Source organism: Theropithecus gelada, chromosome 11 (assembly GCF_003255815.1).
Source record: "Theropithecus gelada isolate Dixy chromosome 11, Tgel_1.0, whole genome shotgun sequence".
Taxonomy (NCBI): domain Eukaryota; kingdom Metazoa; phylum Chordata; class Mammalia; order Primates; family Cercopithecidae; genus Theropithecus; species Theropithecus gelada.
Window position 1 is genome coordinate 66,802,467 of NC_037679.1, and position 18,182 is coordinate 66,820,648.

The following is an 18,182-nucleotide window of genomic DNA, read 5'->3' on the forward strand; positions in this document are numbered from 1 at the left end:
CAAACTTCTAAAATCTTTTGTGCTTAAAGCACTGCTGTATTTTACCTAAACTGTCTGATGCTTTCAAATGACTCACACCCAAACTGCAGCTAAAAGAATAATGAACCTAATTTTATATTTCCAAAGAAATGTCACAGTACTCAGAAGCCATGCTAAATTCAAATATTGGTAAAGTCTGGCAATCTACATTCTTTATTCCTTTTTTCTAAGGAGCATTATACAATTTACAAACATTTGATCTAAATCTGTGTCAAGGTTATCAGTGGTGAATTTTCCATGTTTCTATAAAAGAAACTAAGTTTTAAGAAATGGGTTGTTAAAATAATTATTAGTGGATGGGACAGCTGAGAATAAAAATCTTCAAAGACTCAGTCTAGGACTTTTTGCTTTACTCAATACTGATTCTAACAAAGGAGAGGTTTCCCAATAAAGTTTTTGACTTGATTTATTGCTATCATCAGTGGACAAGACTAATATTCCATAAAAGCATAAACCTTAAGCCATAAATTGACTTCTGGTCCAAATAATTACTAAATTATACACATCCACTTTTACAACTGTACCCTACAAAGGAAGAAGAGATGTAATAGTGTTTTACAGTTCCAAGGTTCTTACCAACTTCTGCTCCCACAATTGACTGACGGAGAACAAGCTGCTTTGGGAGAGAAAGCCTTGCTCTGCTCTCTATTGGAGTGTCAGGAACAAAAGTCACTGGTCCATGTTCGGGACAGTCTGAGGGATAGGCACGGTCACAGAGAGTGCACCCTGTAGATGGCAAATTTGAGCAATACAAATGGGTTTAGTTCAAGGAGGCTAAATTACCACCAGGCTTTTTTTGTTTCTTGTTTTTTGTTTTTTGAGACGGAGTCTTGCTCTGTCACCCAGGCTGGAGGGCAATGGCGCGATCTTGGCTCACTGCAACCTCTGCCTCCCAGGTTCAGGTGATTCTCCTGTCTGAGCCTCCCACGTAGCTGTGACTACAGGTATGTGCTACCACACCTGGCTAATTTTTCTATTTTTAATAGAGACGGGTTTTCCTCATGTTGGCCAGGCTCGTCTGGAACTCCTGACCTCAGATGATCCACCCGCCTCAGCCTCCCAAAATGCTGGGATTACAGGTGTAAGCCACCGTGCCCAGCCCCAGGTTTTAATGTAAATGCTAATTACTAAAATGTATCCAGTAAGAAGCATGGTTCTAACAGAGATATGCTGATCAAAGACTCACTTCCTTACACTAACATATATATCCACTCTTAGACCACTCTTCAGACTTCAATAAGATCTGATTTTTTTCTTTTGATCCAACAGGACAAGTTTCCTATTCAGTGCATAAGAGAAACATTGATCAAAATATTGGCTGGGTATGGTGGTTCACGCCAGTAAACCCAGCAGTTTGGGAGGCTGAGGCGGAAGGATCACTTGAGCCCAGGAGTTCAAGACCAGTCTGGGGTAACATAGTGAAATCCCGTCTGTTTAAAAAAAAGTTAAAAATAATAATAAAAGAAAAAACAGCACTATATTACTTCAACAATCAAGTACATTATCCCTTACATTAAGTAGATAATACATTTAGGTATGATGCCCTAGAGTCCAAAAGATTCCAATTTTGAACTGTAAGAGGAAACTGAGTTGAAATGCTGTTATGCAGAGCCAAAATATGGCCACGCCACAGTGGTACAGCTGGCTCTGACCTCAGTGCCAATGCTCTGACTGTGCTATGAACATAGGCCACTGGGGTCAGAGCAGCTGCACCACTGCACTCTTTTGCTTCACTATAAATAAGATGGTCAACCAAGTTTTGATGACACACTCTTAAGACAAAAACAATCTGCAGCCTGCTCTTTCAAAGGGCAGACAGAATTGTATTCTTGCAGACATTATTTGCTTAAAATTCTCAGTTTCTTATTTTTCATATGGTCTTTCTTTCTGCATTGGCAGAGAGGATGCTGCCTTTATATATTGTTCTCTATTCTAACTACAACTTCATTTTCACAAGTTTATGAGTGTCCTCCTCCATTTTTGCTCTATTCTTTACACTTTCCACTCCGCTGAAGAACAGTATTTACGATACTATTATTCAACCATTACGTTCAAACTCCAAAACCACTCACAAAATAGCTGGAATACATAAACCTTAGAACCACAGTCATCTATCTTATTTTCTCTTTTTTTTTTTTCTAAGATGGGGTCCCGATCTGTCATCCAGGATGGAGTGCAGCGGCGTTCCTGCTTCAGCCTCCTGAGTAGCTGGGACCACAGGCATGCACCACCACATCTGGCTGATTTTTTAATACTTTTGGTAGAGACAGGGTTTCGCCATGTTGCCTAGGCTGGTCTCGAATGCATGAGACCAGATAACAACATGGCAAATTATCTCTACCAAAAATACAAAAAATTAGCCGGGCATGGTGGCGAGCACTTGTAGTCCCAGCTACTGGGGAGGCTGAGGTGGAAGGATGGCTTGAGCCCGGGAGGTGGAGGTTGCAGTGAGCTGAAATTGCGCTACTGCACACCAGCCTGGGTGACAGAGCCAGACTCTGTCTCAAAAAAATAAAAATAAATTAATTAACTGTTGGCAAAAATGTAGAGAAATTAGAACCCTCATCCACTGCTGCTAAGATGGTAACATGGCACAGCCACTTTGGAAAACAGTCTGGCAGTCCCTCAAAAAGTTAAACACACAGCAATTTCACTCCTAAATATCCAAGAACATATGTTCATACAAAAACTTGAGAATAGGCGGAAGGAGGGAATGGGAAGTGACTAATGGTTATGAAGTTTCTTTATAGGTTGACCAAAATGTTTTGGAAGGAGACAGTGGTGGTGGTTGCACAGCCTTGTAAATATACCAAAAAACCACTAAATTGCACATTTAAAATGTATACATAAATTATATCTCATTGTAACACACAAACACTTAGAAGCGGTTCCATTTGCCCCCTTAGGAAAAGTATCAGTAAGCTTATTTAGGCCACCTCTTACCTTCTGCTAAATTAATGAGCCTTACATTCATTACATTCTTCGATTAAAACATTTTAAAATTCTAAATTTGAGACTTTAAAAGGTTAAAACCAGTCTCCCCATCGCCTGGATTTTGTGGCACTGAATGGTTCTGGGCTTCCTATTTTTGGCGCTCCCGTTGAGTCGATTTGGAAGCTCCTCTTCTGCTGCTGTATCTTGATATCCCTAGCCCTCTTCTCATTCCATACGCTTACTAGATAATTCCGTTCCACTTCTACAGACACAAATAACATCTTAATGTTGATAATTCTTAAATATTTCCAGACAGATCTCTCTCAGCTCCACACACAACTTTTCATTAGACATCTCTACTGGGTGTCTTACAGACACTGAAATCAACATGTCTAAAACTTGACTAATCGTCACTCCTCCCAAAATAATAAAAATCAAAATCGAATTCTCCTCTGCCTTTTACTACTACCCTACCTACTTAGTTTCTGTTTGTTTGTTTTTCCAGAGACAGGGTCTTACTATGTTGCCCAGGCTGATCTTGAACTCCTAGTCTCAAATGATCTTTCTGTCTCAGCCTCCCAAGTGATGGGATTATAGGTGTGAGCCAACGCATGGCCTTCTCTACTTACCCAGTTTCCAAAGCCAAAAACCAGGGTTTTCTCCTTAATCCTTCCCTCCTCCAACTTTATCCAATCAATAAGCTCAACTGGGCTCTCTGAAAATGTCCTCTACTCTTCTGTATCCTAATTACCTCTACTCTAGATTAGACAATCATCACCTTTCCCATAAATTACAGTATCTTCCACACCTCCTTGCCTCTCAACAAATTTATTCTCACATTGCAGCAAAAGCCCTACCCCAACCCTTACTCCCTAAAACTCTTGACCTGGTCTTAAAAGAGCCTTTGTGTTCTGGCTCCTACTTCTCTCTCACCACATGACCCCTCTCTTCACCCTCATTGTATGCTTCAGCAATTCTGAAACACTCATGAGTCTTTTGGTTCTAGGCACTTACAGGTGCCAACTCCTATCTTCCTGACTCTCAACTGCCCACACCTTTCTTGTCCTTAAGGTCTGTGCTAACATGTATGTTACTTCCCTTGGTTAAGTCTTCCCTGACCCTTCCATGGCCTGGCTAGTTGCTCCCCTTCAGGCTACTTTAGTACCATGCACTTAATCCCATCTTCACACTTATTATTACACTGTACTGTAACAGTCTCCTATGCTTCCTACCAGACTGTAAGCTCCTTAAAGGTATGTACACACACCGTCTCTTGGTAGATCGTTCTATCCCTAGCATCTAGCAGAGGCTGCCACATAGTAAGCACTAAAGAGCCCGGCATGATGGCTCACATCTCTAATCCTAGCACTCTGGGAAGCTGAGGCAGGAGGAATACTTGAGTCAAGTTCAAGACCAGCCAAGGCAACATAGTAAGACCCCCATCTCTACAAAAAATTTAAAAAGTAGCCAGGTGTGGTGGTACACACTTGCAGTCCCAGTTACTCAGGAGGCTAAAGTGAGAGGATTGCTTGAGCCCAGGAGGTTGAGGCTGCAGTGAGACGTGATCACACCACTGCACCCTAGCCTGGGCGACAGAGAAACCCTATCAATAAAATAAAATAAGCACTCAACATGTTTCCTGCGTGAATGAAACGTAGTGACACCAGTAAATCAACTGTTTTTATATTGTTTTTTGTTGTTGCCCAGTAAGAAAAACTTTTACATGCCCAAGAATAATAATTTATATGCACCCTGAGCAAAGAAAAAAATGCATTTACATTCACCTACATTTTTCCATAGGGTTATAAAAGTGACCTAATAATTTTCATAAGGCATGTCACAAACAACTTTACTAGAATTTACCCCTATAACTCTCTATTTGTGAAATCTTGGGAAATACCTTAACTATTACTGGGCTAAACTGACCTTTTAAAAAAAAATACTGTATTATCATTATGATTGTTTTTCAGAGACAGGGTCTCACTTTGTTGCCCAGGATGGAGTGCAGTACTATTCACAGGTGTGATCATAGCCCACTATAGCCTGAAACTCCTGGGCTCAAGCAACCCCCTGCCCCTGCCTCCAGAATAGCTGGGACTATTCACAGGTGTGATCATAGCACAATATAGCCTGAAACTCCTGGGCTCAAGCAACCCTCCTGCCCCTGCCTCCAGAATAGCTGGGACTACAGGCACACACTACCGCACGTGCTAAGCTTATCTGCAAAATACAAAAATGACTACTTCACATTTAATTTCTTCAGGAGGATGCTGTAAGAACCAACTAAATGTATGTATATCATTTGGCTTACTTGAAGAAAAAGCACCACATTAATATAAAGGACAATACCAAGGCAAAGAAAAGTTCCAAGGTCTAGTTACTTTCTATACTCCCTTAATGCCAAACTGTGACTTAACTGGTTAGGGATGGTGGCCCTTTTTACAAATATTTCCAAAAAAGAAAGGCTAAGCACACTCACAAATTGTAAACAAGGTTGCCATGTTTTCCTTGTTTGAATTGGAGTCTTCCATTTGCAGTGAAGGTGGTACAAAAGAAAGACTGTCTGAAGATACATCTACATGACCTGTCCCCATAGCAACCTCCTGGGTGATGGAGGAGACAGCCACAGGTTCTAGGCTGAGGCCAACTTCATGGAGGGAAACAGACTCTAGGGAGGCAAGGTTGTGTGAGGTAGAGAGTGCCACGCTTACAGAGTTGGTGCTCATGGCCACAGTGTGGATGGAGTCACTGAGGGCACTGTCAGACATGCCATTGACCCGACTTGCAATGTGGTCTGTCTCCATGACCACAGGGAGCTCCAGGCCATTCCCATGCATGGGTATCACACCACCATGTCCTACAGCGTCTGCTGCAAGGTTGTTGCTCACAGAATCCACAGACAAAGGTTCATGACTTCTGGAGCCATTTGGGATTTGGGAATGGTCGCCTGCAACACCGTCCATTGTAAGCTCCTCTGCCATTCCATCTGTCGAAATTGGGCTGGTAACCCTAGAAACGTTCTCCATAGTGATTGCCGTGTCCAAGGCCACCTCATGGCCATCACTGGGATGAAGACTTTGGGCACCATGTGTGTTCACAGAGCGAGAATCTATTGAAACAATGCCTGGTTCTAATCCAACATTTCCATTGGACTGATAGGGATCTAGTGCTGAAGGGTTATTGGTGATAGATAATGCTGTATTACCATCAACGTTTATAGAGTTGGGGTGGATGTACTGAGGAGGTGGTCTGTCAGCTAAATAAGATAAAATGCCTGAGAAAAGGAAAAGATAAGATATCAGAGACTTTTAGTACATTATTGAAGAATTCCAAGCACTAGAAGCTATTTCCTTACAAATATTACTAGGTTCAAATAATCTCCTGCTTCTTTAATCGATACACATCATTTTACAAATAGCAACATACATATACCATAATTGAGTTTTTTCTGTAAAACTCAAAAATCCTTAAAAAGTTAACTATGTTCCTTTGAAGCTAACTGGGAATCACTAACGAAAACACTACCTTTAATATACATATGGCTGCAATTCCTGAGTCCTAAGGCGTAAAATTTGCTCTACTAATTATTAAAAGGTAAAATGATTTAAGAACAGATCTTCTACGTGAAAAATAAAACTTAATTAAATACAATTTAATATAATTAAACTATCATAACACAAACTATTTAATACAAGTCACAATTGTACCTGTTTTATTAAAACAAAACAAATTAACACTTGTGCTTGGGAGGATGTGGTGAAATGACACTAAACTGCCAGTGGGAATGTAAACTGCTAAAACTTCTTTGTGAAGTATATCTATTAAGAACCTCAAAAATGTTAATACCCTCTTGTACAAGAAATTCCACTTATGGTAATCTTCTCTAAATCCATTTTGTAAATATTATACATAAAGACATTCATAAGAGCGTTACAATGGTAATAAAAGCTGGAAAAACCAAACTGTCCAACAATAAAGATAATAAACCATCAAATACCCATTCAGTAGAAAGTAATGCATCATTAAAAAGGATAATTATGAAAACCACGTAGCAGCAAAGGAAAATACCCACGTAACAGCAGAGAAAAAGATAAAGTGAAAAAAGTAAAGATAAACAATTGTACAGAAAGTGTGGTCTTGGGCCAGGCACAGTGGCTCATGCCTGTAATCCCAGCACTTTGGGATGCTGGAGTGGGCATATGGCTTTAGTGCAGGAGTTCAAGACCAGCCTGGGCAACATGCCAAAACCCCATCTCTTTTTTTAAAAAGAGTTACTTATAAAAAAGAAAGAGTATGGTATGGTCTCAAGGCAGGCATGTGCCTGTAGTCCCAGCTACTCAAGAGCCTGAGGTGAGAGGATCACTTGAGCCCAGGAGTTCCAGTCCAGCCTGGGCAACATAGTGAGACCCCGTCTCCGAGAGAAAGAGAGAAAGAGAGAGAGAGAGAGAGAGAGACTCTCTCTGTACTGCTTGACTGGAATTATAGCTGCAGAATTATAAAGACTGAATGAAAGAGATACTGGAAGAAAAAGAAGAAAAACTACGTGCAATTAAGAAATTCAGCTTAGTCAAACTGTATTAATAATGTGTTATACGCACACTTTAAGAGGAAAAGTACATAAATATAAACAAAGACATTTTTCCTGCCTAGAGATTAATATCTAATAGTGACAAACAGAAAAAAGTGTTATTCAGATCTTCAGGAACTAAGCTTAAAAGCTGGCGCCATTCTTTTTTTCTAACATCCCAAATAACTATAACACTTACCAGGTAGAATGGTTCTGAAATAACTGCTCTCCAGGTGAGGGTAAGGTGGTGGAGGTAGGGTGTAGTTTCTTTCAGGTAACCCACACATCACCCCTCGATCTCCAATACCCATTGGGAGCATTAGAGACAGAGCAGAAGGCAGAGAGCTCAGGGAGGGACCCAGGTTTGGAATTGCCACTGGGAGGCCTACAAAACAAAATTTTTTTTCTCAGTTAAAAGAAACTAGGTAACTAAAAGTTCTCACGACAACCACTGGCTAAATTCTTAGAAAGGTTTTTACATATGGGCAAAAATCTCACCTAGTACCCCTTTTCATCCTTAGATAGACGATGTGCAAATATCCACAAATAGTCCTAAACAAAGTAGTCGTAGTCCCAAAGATAGTTTTTAAGTTACTTCTAAACTGGCAAGTTAATACTCCAATTGTCTGTATTGTGCTTAAATACCAAAATATTTAATTAATTAATTATCGATTGATTTGAGACGGCGTTTTGCTTTGTTGCCCAGGCTGGAGTGCAGTGGTGTGATCTCGGCTCACTGCAATCTCCGCCTTGAGGTAGGGTTCAAGCGATTCTCCTACCTCAACCTCCTGAGTAGCTGGGATTACAGGCACACATCACCACACTCGGCTAATTTTTGTATTTTTGCTAGAGACAGGGTTTCACCATGTTGGCCAGGCTGGTCTCGAACTTCTGGCCTCGAGTGATCCACCCACCTCAGCCTCCCAGAGTGCTGGGACTGCCACCGTGCCCAGCTAAAATATTTAATTTAGAATTAAAAACCGAGTTTAAACACAAGAAAACAAATTATACACAGAAAAAAATGGAAACATAAAATATTCACAGGAGTGGTCCCTAGGTAGCGATAGTATGAAATTGTTTTGGTATTTTTTAAACTTTATTATATTTACCATTTTATATGGTGAGAATATTTCATTTCTACTCGGAAAATAACGTAATTTAGTTAGATGTAAAACTGTACATGTACATTTTCATACAATCTTTTGTATATATGCTATACTTTGTGATTAAAAAAAACTTTAAATGTGAGATTGTATCTACTTTGAGTTATATGTACTTCCAAAGTGAAGTGACTTTTACTGTGCTTAAGTATCATAATAAATACCCATCAACTAGGTCAGGGCTGATTGGCATATTTTTGCTAGGGGCAATATATTTTTTTTTTTTTGAGACAAGGTTTTGCTATGTTGCCCAGGCTGGAGCACAGCAGCATGATCATGGGTCACGCAGCCTCAGCTTTCCGGGCTCAAGTGGCCCTCCCATCTCAGCCTCCTACGTAGCTCCTACATAGCTGGGACTACAGGCATGTGCTACCATGCCCAGCTAATTTTTATTTTTTTCTTTGCAGGGATGGGGTCTCCTTATGTTACCCAGGCTGATCTTGAACTCCTGGGCTCAAGTGATCCTCCTGTCTTGGCTTCTCGAAGTGCAGGGATTACAGGCGTGAGCCACTGTGCCTGGTTGGCAATATTTTTTAATAAGTTTTCCACCTTAACAAGAGTGCCCACTAAAAGGAATGCCTACAAAACAATCAAATGGGTTAACCACTAATAATTTTTAAAAATTTCTTTTGTGGACACTTAAATGTGAAGAGACCCTAGTTTCGATGAATCTTATTTAACTGCTGCATTTTATTAATTAAGCAAGTAATTCTCTTTAGAGAACTATTTAAACAAGATATAGATATATTTACACTAACTCCTACTTTGACAAAGAAAGTCCAATACATTACAATGTCATTGATCCTAAAGAACTGACAGCTTATCATTGTAATAATCAATAGAATATTTATTCCATTTATATTCCATTTCAATGGAATAAGAAAATGAAGCTAGGTAGAAAAAAGGTTTTAAAAGTACAGTGATGGCTGGCATGGTAGCTCACGCCTGTAATCCCAGCACTCTGGGAGGCCAAGGAGGGCAGATTGCCTGAGGTCAGGAGTTTAAGACCAGCCTGGCTAATATGGTGAAACCCTGTTTCTACTAAAAATACAAAAAATTAGTCGAGCGTGGTGGCATGTGCCTATAGTCCCAGCTACTCGGGATGCTGAGGCAGGAGAATTGCTTCAACCCGGGAGGTGGAGGTTGCAGTGAGGCGAGATCGCACCACTGCACTCCAGCTTGGGCAATAAGAGCGAAACTCCATCTCAAAAAAAAAGAAAGAAAGAAAATTAGCCAGGTGTAGTGGCACGTGCCTATAATCCCAGCTACTCCGGAGGCCAAAGCAGGAGAATCATTTGAACCTGGGAAGCAAAGGTTGCCGTCAGCTGAGATCGTGCCCCTGCACTCCAGCCTGGATGACAGAGCGACATTCTGTTTTAAAAAAGAAAAAAAAAAGTACAGTGATAGGAAGAGTGAATTTTTCCTATACTATTTTGCTGTGTATGGAGGCTCATGAGGCGTTCCATGTAAAAGCCCCATGTAAAAGTACCATACTGCTTTCCACATAATTTTAGACCTGGTGCATCTGCAGTTATTGCCATTTAATTTCAAACCCAGTGGAATATAAAGCCCAATTCCCCATGCTCTCTGGGAAGAGTTATTAGAGTAACTTTAACTGATTCTCTTCTATTAACCCAGGGACAGAGTACTAAAGTGTGAACCAGATGAATGGGCAACCCTAAATAAAATGCCAAGTTAATTACAGCTCTAGACAAAAAGCTACCAACTTAGAAGAGGACTATCAGAAAAAAACTGCTACTACTATCCACTAGAACTCTAATATTCTACCTCTACAAAAACCTTCTTTTCCATTACCTATCACATGTCGAACCACCATTCAGGCCTGCTTACCTTCTCCCTTCTACCCTTAAAGGGGCTCTGATCTCTTCTAGACTCCATTTAGAATTGATAACACAGTTAAGTGTTGAAAGCAGTAGGTCTCCCTTACCACTCACCTGGGGCAGGGATGGCACTGTGAGTGGGTGAGGCAGCCAATCCCAGGTGACTTCCTGAGACTGGCAAGGCATTGCTCACAGAGGATGAAGTCAGCTGCTCCATCCCCACTGGGCTCAGGTTCATTTCATTCATTCTAGAAAAGAACACACACAACTAGTTATGCAAAAATTTACTCTGATGACTCTGTATTAAGATACTGAAGAAACTGAAAGAGTGGGGATGGGGAAATGGGACTTGGCCAACTATTCACTTTTACACTCAACAATTCTCTTAGACAGCTAGTGCCATATTCTTTCTACTGATAAGAAAACTGAGATTGAGACATTAAAAAACTCAATTCAATGTCACATAGCAGAAATAGGATTTGAATTCTGCCTTGCTCGAAACTCTAGGCACACCATCTAAAGCAAGGTTTGCAATCCTTAGAGCACATGGCAATGACAGTTTGTTTTTTTTACATCACTCAAGCTTCGTCTTTTACAATATTTATTTTTCTCCAAATGGCTTATTATTTCAAACCAGTAGTTTTTTAGGCAGTGCATTTTAACTTACTCAAATAAATTTTACTAATCATTTCCAATAGGAGTTAAAGATTCAAATTATCAATGATGTGAAAAGCACCATATTTTCCCCATTCAGCAACAGTTTACTAAGATTCTGTATCAGTTTTTAATGTCCTAATATTAATGTCCTCCATATATTGAGGGTCACTATGCAAGCTTTGCTACCACTTCATTTAAAATGACTTCAAATCCTCACACCAATACTGCAACGTAAGATAGATGAGGGAATTACGGCTCAAAGAGGCCATGTCATATGCCCCAAATCAATAGCTGTTAAGTGAAAGAACACAGATTAAACTGCAAAACACTGCCAAAAAGTTTTTCATTGCACCAAACTTTTTTTTAACTACAGACTATTTTTGGCAAGGTGAAGAATCTAGGAATCACCTTTTCTATGCAATCCATCTTGCACTGCCATTACAAATGTCTTTCGAATAAGAGTAATACTGATTTGAATAAAACAGCACTGAAGGCTATTATCAAAAAGTATTAGTTCTTTTATCAGAATTCAGAGACTGCCATATTACAAACATTATAGAACCACTAGGCTAGCCAACAGGTTATCCAAAAGGGGCTCTCTAATGACCTCCAGTCCTTACACTGAGCATCATAATAATGAATTATTCTCTGCGTATGGGAGGGCTGAAGCAGAGAAGCAGAGAAGAGGAATCAAATGAGGTTACATATTCCTCAGCAGTGAAATCAAATCTAAATAGGTTTTTAATTCTGAAAAACGGCAACGCCATTTTATCAATCAACCTGAAAATAATAATAGCTAAAATTTATGGCTCCCTTACCGTGTGCTACGTATTGGGCTAAGTAATTTACATGTAACTATCTCTCTTAATCCTTTTGTTTTTGTTTTCGTTTTTGAGACAGGGTCTTGCTCAGTCGCTGCAAGCTGGAATGCAGTGGCATGATCACAGCTGACTGCAGTCTCTACCTTCTAGGCTCATGAGATCCTCCCACTTCAGCCCCCCAAGTAGCTGGAACCACAGGCATGTGCCACCATGCCTGGCTAATTTGTTTTTATTTTGAAGAGATGGGGTCTCCCTATGTTGCCCAGGCTGGAGGTCGGTATTATTCTTAATCCCACTTTAAAGATGAGGAAACTTAAAATTCAGTGATGCTAAGAAACTTAACCCAGAATCACATAACCAGTAAGGAGAGTTGGGATTTAAATTCAGATCTAATTTAAGAAACCAAAGCTCTTAACTATAGTAAGAAAAAGACATTACAACAAAGGAACTATATTGCCTTTTACACAGTTGCAATACATTAGGGCCTATCTACTTATATTGTGGCGTATATTTAAAGTTCCACATAGACCTGTTTCCTGCATTATGATACACCCATAAGTTTCACCCTTATCCCTGGCCATGTATCCCATAAAACTAAGCTCTAAGACATCAATAAAATGTAAAAGGCCAACGTAGTACCTTGTATAGAACAGACATTCTGAATTTTTTTTTCTAATTGGATGGAGCAATGCTAACTCATCATCCTTATCAGAAAGACAGCTAGAAGCACCTGGCAAATGAGGTACACCTTATGAAGAACAGCATGCTAATAACAGTTTTTATTAGACTATAAAGCAGGCCAGGCGTGGTGATTTACACCTGTAATCCCAGCACTTTGGGAGGCCAAGACAGAAGGATCGCTTGAGCCCAGGAGTTGGAGACCTCCCTAGGCAACACAGTGAGACCCTTGTCTCTACTAAACATTTTTTTTTTAAACTTAGCCAGGCATGGTGGTTCGTGCTTGTGGTTCCAGCTACAGGGGAGACTGAAGTGGGGAGGTCGGGGCTGCAGTGAGCTCTGCTTGCACCTCTACACTCCAACCTGGGTGACAGAGTGAGACTGTGTCTTAAAAACAAACAAAAAAAGCAAACAATCCCTGTAGCCTAAAGAAAACATATCTCCTTAATTTTGAAAGCTGCTGGGCTTGAGTTGATTTAAAACAGACTTTTCCCATAACTCTTTATAGCTACAACCATAATTAAAACACTACAATCACTACAGCCATAACAGCCTACTTAACAAATTGGTTACAATATTTTTTAAAAGTACAACTACAGGTCTGCACCTTCAACTCTCATTCTGAAAATTCCTGAATATTTATTTAATCTCAAGATAAAAATCAGCATGGTGTTTCTAGGTTGAGTCCTAGGCCTTCTCAAACCAGAGTTTAATGCGAGAGGCTCAGCAGATTTCTGCTTTGTTGTGAGTCACTAAAACGTGATGACCTCAGCAGCCATAAACCAAAGGTAATGAGTATCCCACAGAGAGAAGGCAGATGAAGGGAATGTACAATATGATCCTCATAAGACTTTCTCATTCTAAAATGCAATTCTATTCTCATTTTCTTTCTCCTATGAGATTCTAAGAAGCAATCCTGGAAGATGGCAAGAATCAAGATACTAAGCTCTATCTTACCTACTCATTTAGGGTAAAATAATTTTACCCTACACAGGATAATAATTTTACCCTACACAGGATAATAATTTTAACCCTACACAGGATAATTACACAGGATAATAATTTTATCCTACACAGTTCTGCACTTTATGTGTGTGTTTCTAATTGACCTATGCAACCATCTGCCAGGTGCTGATTTTACACCTCTTCGCATAAAATATAAGAAACTAACTGAAATGCAGCCACTTTGCAAAGTGGGGCTTCAATAATTTCAATGAATTTGTGCCTTATCTTCCTCATTCTAAACATACGGCCTTTGAAAGGGTCTTGAAAAAACAGCCAAATACAACAATTTATTTGGCCTGCTTCTGTACTTAAAAGTACTTTAAACATCAGCACGAAGCTTGCAGAATTAAGAACTTAATTCCCTCACTCTATCGTCCCTGCCATACCAGCAAAACTCAAGGTGAAGCATAATGAGATAATAATATACGGTGGAATCCAGAAAAATATATTAAACGCTCAAATAACTGAAAGACACAGGAAAAAGGTGTCAACAAGCCAACAATAAACGTGTGACTATTGGGAACAACTTTTCACATGTGGAGTAAATTAGGATGCACGAGATTACATTCCATCCAATACTTGTTTCTGGATTTCTTGTCCCCTTTGCAAATCACACCTGTAACCTTCTTAATGGCACCAAAAACAACGGCACTGACCCTGGACACTCACTTGCTAGATAGTTTCCAAAGATGTCACCAGTGCTGAAGCCCACCTCCCTACTCACCTGTGATGCATCAGCTTGGGGCCAAATGTCAGAGAAAGGAGCGCTCGGGTGGTGGGGAACAGGCATCAGGGTTTGCGTTCCACGGTCACGTGCTACCGCATCTTGCTCACAACCGCTGCACCGACGCGGCCACTCGTCCCCGGGGTCGCCCGGGGCCGCCCAACTTCTCCCGACGGCCGGTGGCCGTGCACCCCGTCACGGGTTGGGGCATGTCGGGGAACACCCGGGGCCTTCCGTCCAGAAGCTTCGGGAGGGGGGCTGCCCAACCTGGGGGAGTGGGACAAGAGCGGTCACCAAAACCACAACGAGGTCGCAGCTCCCATCTTCTAGCCACCTGAGAGCCCCAGGCGCTGCCGACACTGCCTCCCAAGGGCTGCGGATTAGCCCGCCGGCCGGGGGCCCGCAGGCCGGGCCGCCTCTCCCCGCCCCGCTCCGGCTGGGCCCGCGCGCAGCCCACCTGACAGCTGCGCTGGGGGCGCGCGCGCCTGCCCCACTGCTTTGTTCCTCATCCGGGCAGAGTTCGCCTCGGGGCCCTGCCCGTCCCCTCGGCCCCCTCACCCCGGGGGCCGTTGCCCTAACGTTTCCCGCCCGGCCCGGCCCGGCCCTTCCCAGCCCGCTGCTTCCTCAGGGCCGCACCCTCCGCGGCGCGTTTCCGGCTCCTCAGCCACTCTCGGCACCCGCCGCTCCGCCCCCCGTGCGTGCGCCCTCCCCGCCGCGGCCCGCAAGCGGCGCCGGCGCACCGCCTCGCCCCTCTCCCAGCCCAGACCTCTCCGCGCGTGCGCGCGGCAGATGCGCTGGCCGCGAGAGGCTCCGCCGTGAGCTCTGCGTCTCCATCCGGCCGGCTAGAATCGAGCGCCGAGCGATCGACCTATAGTTGCTAGGCGACCAGGGTTGCTATACCTGCAGGGAGTGAGTTTTGAATCCCCTGAATCCCGCAGACTCAAGATTTCAGTCTTCATGACATTCCCCTACTAGAGAAGCATGGGTCCACACAAAGTCCCCAAAATTCGAAGTACGGGATTTGGCCCCAAGAGTTGCCTCTGCTGCCCAGGAGGAATTGAGATTCTATCCTGAATATTTTTCGCCGTCTGCTACGCCTGAAGGCTGTCCAGTTTGCCTGCTTCCCGTCGTAAATGCTGGGGTTTGGGATTTTAAACAAATTTCCTTCCCCTTTTCTCTGCCCTTAGTTCTCTACTGCGCGCCAGGCACTGTGCCTAACGCTCGGAGTACCGAGATGGCTTTAAAGGAAAATGGTCCCAAGCTCCTGAGCAGTAGACCTTGAAACTACACCACACTGCCTGGTGGCTCCCTTACACCAGCAAAACAGCAGATCCAGGGATTCTTCCTCTCATTCACAAAGCGTTTGTTAAATTAGATCTCAAACCTAGGGATACACAGCAAGGCACAAGCCCTGAACTTCACCTGCCTGCAGTCTAGTGGGGACTGATGAATTTTGAAAATTCAATCTAATATGAAAAGGTAGAGGCACATGCAACGTTTTGGACGAGAGTTGGGTGGGATGTCAACCCCCAAAATGTTTCCCTTCCTTTACTTCTCATGGGGAGAAAGCACATTCCAGATGAGGAAACCTCACTGAACATTGGCAAGCAGGTCACATTGGTTTTGCTCTCTGTTGACAACAAATAGAAGTCTAAATCAAGAAGGTCATCATCCCAACTGAGAGTCAGTATTCTTTGAAATGCGACTTCAAATCTGGAGCCTAGAGAATGATGATGCATCTTATTACAGCCAAATACTTTCACTAGGTTTGGGTTTGGATGTCTATTCTTTTGGAACAATTTTATTACGTTGAGAGGTGAACATAAAAATCAGGTCACATAATGTAAGAACTAAAACCATAATACTTAAGAAAATAGAGACAAAAATCTTTGTGACCTTGATAGGACACAAAAATCACAAACTATTAAAAAATTGGACCAGGTGCAGTGGCTCTCGCCTCAGCACTTTAGGAAGCTGAGGTAGGAGGATCGATTGAGCCCAGGTGTTTGAGACAATCCTGGGCAACAAAGTGAGACCCTGTCTCTACAAAAAATAAAAAAATTAGCTGAGCATGGTGGTATGCACATGTAGCCCCAGCTACTGTGCCCAGGAGTGTGAGGTTGCAATGAGCTAAGATTTTGCCACTGCACTCCAGCTCAGGTGACAGAGACCCTATCTCAAAAAAAAAAAAAAAAAAAAGACAAATTGAACTTCATCAAAATTAAAATGGTTGATCTTGAAAAGATACTGTCAACAAAATGAGTCAAGCGAGAGACTGGGAGAAAATATTTTCAAAACAAATATCTGAAAAATGATTTGTATCTTGAATTATAAAGAACCCTTTAAATACAATAATAAGAAGACAAATTTTAAAACTTAGGCAAAAATCTCAACAGCCATTTCACCAAAGAAGATATATAGATGGCGATTAAGCACACAAAAATATGTGCAGCATCATTAGGTATCAAAGAAATGCAAATCAAAGCACAATGAAGTCATATTGCACACTTACTAGAATGGCTAAAATTAAAAAGACCAACTATAACAAGTGTTGGTGCAAATATGGAGCAACTGGTACCCTCACATTTTGTTGGTGGGAATGCAAAAAAAATGTCACAGCCATTTTAGAATGGCAATTTCTTTTCTCTCTGTCTCTCTCTTTTTTTTTTTTTTTTTTTTAGACAGGGTCTCACTGTCACCCAGGCTGGAGTGCTGTGCTGTGGTCTTGGCTCACTGCAGTCTCTGCCTCCTGGGTTCAAGTGATTCTCCTGCCTCAGCTTCCCCAGTAGCTGGAATTACAGGTGCTCACCAGCATGCCTGGCGAATTTTTGTATGTTTAGTAAAGATGGGGTTTCACCATGTTGGCCAAGCCCGTTGCAAACTCCTGACCTCAAGTGATCTACCTGCCTTAGCCTCCCAAAGTGCTGGGATTACAGGCATGAGCCACCATGCCTGGCCGGCAATTTCTTATACTTCTTATACCATACAATTCTCCATACTCCTTAGGTGTTTACCAAAGAAAAATAAAAACATATGTACAAAGACTTGAACACCAATGTCCATAGCTGCTTTATCATAATAGGCCAGAACAGGAAATGACCCAAATGTCCATCAACTGGTAAATGAATAATGACAGTGTACAGTATCTATACAGTGGAATTCTGCTCAGAAATAAAAAGGAACAAGCTGTTGATACATGGATGGATCTCAAAGCCATATTATGCTAAGTGAAAGAAATCAGACACAATAGACTACATATTATGAGTCCAGGTATATGAAATTCTAGAAAAGGCAAAATTGTAGTAATAGAAAGCAGAGAAGTGATTGTCAGAAGTTGGGAATGGGTTGGGGGATGAGATTGCCTACAGTGGGGGCATAAAAGAACTTTTATAAGTGACGAAAATGGTCTTGATTGTGGTAGAGGTTATACAACTGTATACATCTGTCCAAATTAATTGAATAGTAAGCTTGACATTGGTGAATTTTATTGTATGTAAAAATACCTCAAAAAGTCAATTAAAAAATTATGTCAAAAATTGAAGTGTTCTGACTCTACTCCCCAGACTAAGCCCACTGTATGCTCTCTCATACTACCGATGTTTATTGTAATTAATTGTTTAATTTTCTATTTTGCCAAATAGATTTTAAATTTTGGGGAGAAGATTCATGTCTATCTTATTTAATGCTATACAACATAGCACTATACCTGGCATATATTAGATATTCAATAAATTTCTGATGCATGAGGGAAAGTCG

The 18,182-nt window shown here is 41.5% G+C and overlaps 1 protein-coding gene across 1 annotated transcript in view; it reads right to left on the bottom strand.

Annotated features, from left to right (window-relative positions):
* Nucleotides 1-15,069, bottom strand: part of PRDM4 (PR/SET domain 4) — a 28,078-nt gene extending 13,009 nt beyond the window's left edge. The window contains exons 1-6 of the mRNA XM_025403259.1: nt 14,884-15,069; nt 14,427-14,693; nt 10,656-10,789; nt 7,740-7,925; nt 5,453-6,247; nt 616-765 (exon numbers count right to left, since the gene is read on the bottom strand). Coding sequence (XP_025259044.1) covers nt 616-765; nt 5,453-6,247; nt 7,740-7,925; nt 10,656-10,789; nt 14,427-14,437 — 1,276 coding nt within the window. The 5' untranslated portion in view covers nt 14,438-14,693; nt 14,884-15,069. The remainder of the gene's footprint in view (nt 1-615; nt 766-5,452; nt 6,248-7,739; nt 7,926-10,655; nt 10,790-14,426; nt 14,694-14,883) is intronic.
* Between the last annotated feature and the right edge of the window lie 3,113 nt (nt 15,070-18,182).